At 41.5% G+C, this 9,582-nt stretch overlaps 1 protein-coding gene across 1 annotated transcript; it reads right to left on the bottom strand.

Annotated features, from left to right (window-relative positions):
• Positions 1-4,004: 4,004 nt before the first annotated feature.
• Positions 4,005-7,819, bottom strand: LOC138368915 (zinc finger protein 461-like). Its single transcript, XM_069331635.1, has 4 exons — positions 7,624-7,819; positions 6,952-7,149; positions 6,318-6,322; positions 4,005-4,163 (listed from the first exon to the last, which is right to left on the bottom strand). The coding sequence occupies exons 1-4, from the start codon at positions 7,817-7,819 to the stop codon at positions 4,005-4,007; spliced, it is 558 nt and encodes a 185-aa protein (XP_069187736.1).
• Positions 7,820-9,582: the final 1,763 nt, after the last annotated feature.

Below are 9,582 nucleotides of genomic sequence, written 5' to 3'. Positions count from 1 at the left end.
GTAGTCCAGTCTGGGCCCAATGTAGCGGGGCTGCAGAGCCCAGTCTTCCAGCACAGTCCGACTCAGGGGCCTGGTCACCCACCCCCATGAGCCTGGGAAAGGGAAGTCGTTTCATTATCCATGCAGCAGTCTTTCTAAAAGTTTGGGGCCTGGAACCAAGGGATACCACCTACCAGGGCAGACAGGGAGGCCGAGCGCGGGCCAGTGCAGGAAGGGTGCATCGTCCCCAGCGGTGCCCCCCTCCCCTTTTTAACAAGGAGTCCTACTGCATAGTTCATTCTCCCACACTGATGCAAAGACCCCACTCCCCCCTATTGCCCCAGCCTGGACACCCAGCCATCCACTCAGGGATACCCCTCCAGCGGGCAGTCCGATGGCTCACAAGGCCCATACCTGGTGCCTATCTGCATGTACAACACACAAAGAGGGGACAGGAGAGGGGGCAAAGGCAACCCTCACTAGTCCCAGGGTGGTGTACGTGAGCCCCACACCATGACAAGGTGACACCACAGAGGGAAGAGGCGAGAAGAGCAGATGTACTCCTGAATACAGTATCTGGCACCAAGAGTTACGGAAGACGGAAAGGACCTATAAAAAGTGATTTTCATTACACAAAGAGACTGGCCATGACGACCACGAGGGAGGGCAAGTAACATATTAATAAGGAGGATAGAATGGCCTTGGGCCTCAAGGACATGTTTATTATGGTAGTCTTTAAGTTAAGTCGCTACATGGTATGGAAGAATAACTGTGCCAATCCTGGCATTTATTTAACCAGGCATTTTTTGATATTCGAACCGGTGTCTCCCCAATGCAGGACAACGAGGCTAAGTGGACAGCTGCTTCCCGAGAAGGAGCTGCAACAACACGTGTACCAGTATGGGTGGGGTTAAAAGTGACAAAGGTATCCACCAAATCAACTAGAGAAGGAGAAATTAGGTCAAGTGGAGGAGTAGGTTTGTATATTAAAGAGGAGCTGGAATGCACAGAGCTCCTGAACTTGACCAATGAGGTGGTAGAGGTACTTGGAATCAAGGTAGAGAATATAAATCTAATTATTATTCTAATATACAAACCGCCAGATGCAACAGTTCAGGAATTCATTGAGCAGATCCACAAAATAGAAAATAGCCTTGGTAACCTAGCAAACCCAGTACCAGATATTATCTTCCTTGGAGACTTCAATCTACCCAGTTTACAATGGAGAATAGTAAACAGTAATATTATAGCATGAAATCAACCTGGAAATAACCAATCACAGGTTAGAGAACTACTGAGATTCTGTGACAAATTCTCGCTCAGTCAGCAGATTACAGAACCGACTAGGAATGAGAACATGCTGGACCTCATATTCACGAACAATGATGAGCTAATCAGAGACATTACTGTCTCGGACACTACGTACTCAGACCACAAGCTCATTGAAGTGCAAACTAACATTAATAACGGTAGTAGGCCCAAGAGAAACAACAAGCGAGAAGGGCTATTCAATAAATTAAATTTTAATAATAAAAGGATAGACTCGGAGAAAATAAACAGGGAACTTACAACATTCAATGGGAAAATGTTTAAGTAATAAAATCCTACACAAGGTCCAAAGTAGAAAGAGAACACACACGACATTACAGAAGAAGAATAAAGTTAACAGAAATGCTGAAGCAGACACGACTTTCCATACAAAGAAGGAATAATTTAAACAGGGAGATTGAAGAAATCGAACAGACTGAAGCATTCATATCAACTTGACGAAAGGCAACTAAAACAGAAAGCAATTCAAAAAATAAAGAAATACCCAAAATATTTCTTCACATATGCTAAATCAAAAGCAAAAACCACTGCCAGTATTGGACCTATTCGTACTAGTGAAGGTTCATACACTGAGGATGACAAAGAAATTAGTGAAATCCTAAAAAAGCAATATGAGGACATGTTTAGCACCCCGATACACAGCATGAAAGTGGAAGATCCGGACACCTTCTTTATGTGTGATATACAAACCCCTGTAAATATAACTGATATCAACACGAGCGTGGCAGGTTTTGAAAGAGAGATTGACAATATGCCCATGCACTCAGCCTTGGGTTCAGACTCATGGAATTCAATATTTATAATGAAATTCAAAGTGCCAGTAGCACAGGCATTCAGTATAGTGTGGAGGAAGAGCTTGGACACTGGGGAGATACCAGATGCGCTTAAAGCAGCAGACATAGCCCCCTCCACACAAGGGAGGTAGCAAAGCATTGGCAAAGAATTATAGACCAGTTGCACTAAAGTCCCACATAATAAAAGTACTGTATTTGAGAGAGTGATCAGGAGTCAGGTCACTAGTTTCATGGAGACCAATGACCTCCACAATCTAGGCCAACATGGATTTAGAGCAGGAAGATCATGCCTCTCACAGCTACTTGACCATTACGACAAAATCACTGAGGCATTAGAAGAAAAACAGAGTTCAGATGTAGTATACACAGATTCGCAAAGGCATTCGATAAATGTGACCATGAAGTGATAGCACACAAAAGGAGGTCAATGGGAATAACTGGTAAAGTAGGACGCTGGATACTCAGTTTTCTGTCGAATAGACCAGAGAGAGTAACAGTTAACCATATAAAATCGAGTCCAAGAGCAGTTAAAAGCTGCAGTATCTCAAGGTACAGTCCTTGCACCATTGCTTTTCCTTATTCTCATATCAGATATAGACTCAAATACAAGGCACAGCTTTGTATCATCCTTTGCAGATGACACAAAAATCAGCATGAAAATTACCTCTGCTGAAGATATTGAAAAACTACAAGCAGATATTAATAAAGTTTTCGACTGGGCTACAGGAAATAACGTGATGTTTAACAGCGATAAATTCCAGGTACCAAGATACAGTAAAATTGAGAACCTTAAACTTAATACAGGGTACAAAACACAATCTAATTTGCCCATAGTAGGAAAGAAACATATAAAGGATTTGGGAATAATGATGTCTGATGACCTAAATTTTAGGGAGCATAACCAAGCAAATATTGAGGCAGCCAGGAAAATGATAGGATAGATTACGAGAACTTTCAAATCCAGGGATCCCATCACAATGGTTGTACTCTTCAAATCACTTGTGCTGTCCCATCTTGAGTACTGCTCAGTACTCACTTCCCCATTTAGAGCAGGAGAGATTGCTGAAATAGAGGGAGTACAGAAAACATATACGGGATACATGAACGAGATAAAGCATCTAAATTATTGGGATCGTCTCAAAGCTCTCCGAATGTACTCACTAGAAAGACGATGGGAGAAATATCAAATAATATACAAGTGGGAAAATACTGGAGGGCCAGGTCCCAAATCTGCACAGTAAAATAACAAAATACTGGAGTGAACAATATGGTAGAAAATGCAGAGTACTGTACAACCAGTGAAGAGTAGGGATGCCATAGACACAATTAGAGAGAACTATATAAACATCAGAGGTCCATGGTTGTTCAACATCCTCCCAGCGAGCATAAGAAATATTGCCGGAACAACCGTGGACATCTTCAAGAGGAAACTAGATAGTTTCCTCCAACGAGTGCCGGACCAACCGGGCTGCGATGGGTATGTGGGCCTGTGGGCTGCTGCAAGCAACAGCCTAGTGGACCAAACTCTCACAAGTTAAGCCTGGCCTCGGGCAGGGCTTGGGGAGTAGAACTCCCAGAACCCCATCAACTAGGTGTTTATGGATGAATAAATCATCAGGACGAGTAGAATTAACATGACCGAGATTAAAATACTTAGTCCATGTAGCAGGACCAAACAAAGCTTGGAAGGTATTAGAACCAGAAGGAATTGTGCAAGTGTGACTGTGGAGAGGACGACACCGAGCACCCTCAGTAAGAGGCGGGGGGTAAAAGGCGCAGTTGTTACAATGAGAGATGAAGCCACTCCATGTGATGAGGTGGTCATCACTTGGGGGTTGGGGCTCAACCCTGCCACAGATGTAGAAGGGGAGCAGAGATAGTCGGGACTGGTAGACCAAGCTCTCACAAGTCAAGCCTGGCCTCGGGGACTAGAAGAACTCCCAAAACACCATCAAGCAGGGAAAGTCCGAAGCTGCTTGGTCTAAGACCAAAGTAGCAGGGGGCTACAGAGCCCAGCTTTCCATCACAGTCCGACTCGGGGCCCTGGTCTCCACCCCACATCTGAGAAGTTAAAAATAAGTGTCAGATATCAGCATGTAAATGAACAGGTAATCATTTCATCAACAAACAAGCCCCTATACCCACCATGGCGTCACAATTAGAGGATAGGACACCCGATAGGATGTGGCCCCCCCCTAAGGGTGCATCGTGGATATATGCCCTGCAATCACCACTTTAAGAACCATCAGTCCATCAAGATTGGGCTCAGCAACAAAGGAAAAGAGTGACAATAAAAGTGTCCCTTTGCTCAACAATTTCGGGTACCACAGTTTTATGACTGTGCCTCACCTAACACCCAGTGTCAAAACAGAAGACGACATCTAAAAGAATGATCAAGAATAGCAAAAAGTCGCTGGGAAATAGCAATTAAAAAGGAGAATTGGGAAGGAAAAATTAAACTTAGTAGGAAAAAGCATTCAGCACAATTAGTGAAGAAGGCAGCAGGAGCATAAGGCTTCAAAAGGACAGAGGACACTGTCCCATGGAGCATCACACTCTAGCATCCGCCAACCAAGCCCCCTCACGATGGCAACAGGCTGGAAAGGGAGGGAGAGATGAAAAAGACGAGAGGGTGAAGATTACTGCCCGGTGAGACACCAGTGTTAATGGGTAGAGTGGGAAAATTGGAATTATTCACAGAGACATACTGGAGCCTGTCACTGAGGTAAGATTATAGGTATTGGAGGGAGTGACCTCTTACTCTGTAATGTTGCAATTTAAGAAAGTTAATGTGTTTACAATGTCAAAATGTCTTATGTAGGTCAACAAATAAATGAATAAGTTTTCCAAGGGCTGCATAAATGAAATTAATCATACTAACTGGGCATGATTGGTCTTTTTTTGGGCCTGAAGCCATTATGGGAAGAACTAAGTATAAATAGGAGTAAGGCTGCGTGTAAATTAACTTTAAAATAATTTAGACAAAATCGGCAGAATTGATATTGGTCTATAATTGTTGACTTCAGTGAGATTGCTGATTTTATGGACTAAGGTTACTCTTGCTTTTTTTCTCAAAATATCAGGAAAGGTTTAGAGTTCAAATAATTTGTTGTAGAGCAATGCAATGGCTGGAGCTAAAAATCTAGATGCTTTTTTTGTAAATTAGGGGTGGTATCTCAACATACAGTATCTATGCATGGGGTTCATTCATCCACTGCAAACTACCTCAAACCCATCATCACCTAACAAAAATCTGCTATCAGAACAATAAAACTGTCTTCAAACAACACCCAACCTCTGTTTAAATCCCTGAACATGCTACATATACACTCGCTCTACACATTCTCTTATGCTATTTACAATGCATTAGGACATTTGTTCCTAAATGCTAACCCTGATCTGAAACTCTCCATTGATAGACGTAATAGAACCCACAACCCACAAGCATAAATATCTCTTTGATATAATTTTTTATATAAATTGAGTCAGGATAAAATAATTGGAAATCAGACTAATATAACTTTGAATCAGGCTTTTTCACCCACAGGGTTATTGATCAATGGAACTGCCGACCCACCAAAGCCATAACTGCCAAAACTGTGCTGAAATTCAAAATATACCTGGAAAAAATCATGAAGGCAAACTGGGAGGGGGAAGGGAACCCTTCAACAAGCCGATGACTTCCTGTTCTCATCGAGGCCACTTGGGTTAGTGGCCCTCAGGTAAATCGGGTAAAATATTATTCCCAGACAATAACAGCGTAACTGATAAAGTTAGGCTAGAGTAATAAATTTCTGGTAAATTTAGAGTGATAAATTTTTAGAGTAATATAAATTTAAATTTCATATTAACTTCACTGACAGTTATAAATGCCAGTCTGCCTTCAATAAACTCTTTGGTGAAATATTTATAATCAAGAGAGGAACTCATAAATAAGCCAAAGCAAAAAATAAAAAATGGACATCAGTTTGCATATGAATCTGATGAGAAAATTCCTTGATTAGTATACATTTCCCTTCCAATGAAATGGTCTCATCTTAAGTATATCTCAGACTGTGTTCTTCACCAACTCCAATGCTAAATAATATTACAACAAAAATGTCCATAACTTAGCTACAGAGTATATAACATTTTAAATAAATTTCCACAGGAAGGAAAAAAGGAAGCATATTATTTACATAAATATGAAGAAAAACATTTAATGCTTTGTTTTACCTTTGCTAAATTAAAGAGATATTTCTATACAGTACTTATAAGCAATTTTGAGTTTTCCAAGTGACAGCTTCTCCAGTTCTTGCTTGGTCATCTAACTTTCATAAAAGAACAATATAATAAAATATCTTCATATCTTTACCTTTCATTGTGAAGTGTATTTGTCAAACAAAATATAAACCTACAGTCTCCGTGGTGTAGTGTAAGACACTCGCCTGGCGTTCCGCGAGCGCTATGTCATGGGTTCGTATCCTGGCCGGGGAGGATTTACTGGGCGCAAATCCTTAACTGTAGCCTCTGTTTAACGCAACAGTAAAATGTGTACTTGGATGAAAAAAAGATTCTTCGCGGCAAGGGATCGTATTCCAGGGACCTGCCCGAAATGCTACACATACTAGTGACTGTACAAGAATGTAACAACTCTTGTACATATCTCAAAAAAAAATTACCTCTGAAGAACATCCAACTGACATTGTGATAGCACACTGTTAGATTAAAGGTATGTTAATATACCATTATGTGCCTCATTATCCTTCAACATTCTCTTAATTATCTTTCACACTCAAAGTGTTTAGCCTATTATCTGCATGTATCATCTTATGCTTCTTCATATGTCCAAGCTGACTGAATCTCTTACCACACTCTGGACACTCGTGAGGCTTGTCCCTTGAATGCACTAACATGTGAGTCTTCACATGTCCATGCTCACGGAATCTCTTCCCACACTCTGGACACTCGTGAGGTTTCTCACCTGAATGCACTAACATGTGAGTCTTCACATGTCCACGCTCACGGAATCTCTTCCCACACTCTGCACACTCGTGTGGTTTGTCACCTGAATGCATTAACATGTGCCTTATTATAGTTCCACGTTTTCTAAATTTTTTGCCACACTCGGCACATTGTAAAGGTCTCTCATCCACATGCATCTTCCGGTGTCTCTTCATATGTCCAAGATGACCGAATCTCTTCCCACACTCTGGACATTCATGAGGTTTGTCACCTGAATGCACTAACATGTGCCTTATTATAGTTCCACGTTCTCTAAATTTTTTGCCACACTCGGCACATTGAAAAGGTCTCTCATCCGCATGCACCATCCTGTGAGTCTTCATAGTTCCAAGACGACTGAATCTCTTACCACACTCTGGACACTCATGAGGCTTGTCCCTTGAATGCACTAACATGTGCTTTATTATAGTTCCACGATCTCTAAATTTTTTGCCACACTCGGCACATTGTAAAGGTTTCTCATCCGCATGCACCATCCTGTGAGTCTTCATATTTCCAAGCTGACTGAATCTCTTACCACACTCTGGACACTCGTGAGGCTTGTCCCTTGAATGCACTAACATGTGAGTCTTCACATGTCCACGCTCACGGAATCTCTTCCCACACTCTGGACACTCATGAGGTTTGTCACCTGAATGCACTAACATGTGAGTCTTCACATGTCCATGACTGGTGAATACCTTCTGACACTGTGGACACTGGTGAGTCTTCATCTTCTTTATGACAGGTGCAGTTTGTGTGAAGGTTTTCTTCCCCGGATGTTGGGAGAAGCGTCAAGGCTTGAGTGTTGTTTCTTAGAGTTAGACTTGATGTGAGCACTTGGCGGTCAATGGTGGTGCTTCTTCTCTATGATAGATACAGTTTGTGTCAAGGTTTTCCTTTAATGCTCGTGCTGGACCTCACCGGCTGTGGCGTTACTAAAATGGCGGCGGTTGTTTACCCCCTCATCGGGGACTGGTCAAGTCGTATACTGCAATTTCGGATACCGGGCTAGAAACAACTTCGTTCACTGAGAAGTTTGTACATACAAACCATTCCGTTCGTATATGCGCTGGTTTGTGTTCGCTGTTGTTCTCGTCTGAATCACATTCAAAATGATCTGCTACCAGAAATTTTAGCCAAATATCCCCAGTTTGCTAACTGTAGGTAGTAACTAAGTGATTGTAACCTATCCACCGCTGCCCACTGGATGGGGGGCGGTGTGCAGGACAAACATATAAATTTTGACACTAGCTCTCCACATATGTCAGTTGCTTAATTTAGAACCTGTACTTGAGGTCGATCTCGAACCCATTGTTGATGTGATGACTTATATTGAATTTTGTAACTAGCTCATCAAGATTGTAACTTGCTTAGCTAAATGAATTGTGGGGTTCAGTCCCTGAGCCCATTATGTGCCTCTGTAACCCTTTCCACTACCGCCCACAAGATGGGTATGGGGTGCATAATAAATGAACTAAACTAACTTGTTCATATAATTAGCGCTTCCATTATTAGAATTATTTATCCATTATTAGAATAACAAGGTGCAAACTATACCCCCCTTACAGTTGAAATCTATTTATTTATATACAAGAAGGTACATTGGGTTGCGAGAGTACATAACATATATTAAGAGGTACATTGTAGCAAGATTTGAGATTAAAGGATTTAAGACTAACACGTTTAGAAACAAGGCGTCCCCGAAGGAGGCTATTATTTGTTATGCACCCCATACTCAACCAGTAAGTAGTGGAGCAAAACATAGATTACATGGTCATAAAGTCTTAATCAGGCCAATTCAACTCTATTTCTTTCTTTATTATGCACCCCATACCCATCCCGTGGGCGGTGGTGTAAAGGATTACAGAGGCACATAATCGGTTCAGGAACTGAACCCTCTAGTTCGTTTAGCTAAGCAAATAACAATTTGTGACACTAGTTACAAAATTATTAATATTATATATACATGTACACACTCTCATACATACATGTACATATATATATACGTATACATATATACATACACATACATATCTAATCACCTACACAAATACACACATCAATAATCTTTGTGTCACAAGTGATCAACAAGAGGCTCACAACAGTCACTATACAAGGCACTTTACATCTATGGTGAGTCACACAGTTACTAGTCTTGCTGCACACTGCACACCCACCCAACTGGGCGGCAGCTTTACAGTCATGTGCTCCACACCCACCCAACTGGGCAGCAGCTTTATAGTCATGTGCATGCATTACCTACAGTAAGCAAATTTTGGATACTTCGCTAAGATTTCGAGCAGCACATCATTATGAATGAAGTACTTACACATTTCTTGGACACTATTGATGGTGTTATCTCTAAATTCCGCGATTTTTTCACATTCCATTATATAATGACGCAAAGTAAGCGAATAGTTCTGCTGATAGAGTTTACATTTAGACAAATCTACATCAGCAGATGTTACAAACTCCCAGAGGTACGTGTAGCCGA

The sequence above is a fragment of the Procambarus clarkii genome, chromosome 26 (assembly GCF_040958095.1).
Source record: "Procambarus clarkii isolate CNS0578487 chromosome 26, FALCON_Pclarkii_2.0, whole genome shotgun sequence".
Lineage (NCBI taxonomy): Eukaryota > Metazoa > Arthropoda > Malacostraca > Decapoda > Cambaridae > Procambarus > Procambarus clarkii.
This window is presented reverse-complemented; position numbering and strand designations above follow the sequence as displayed.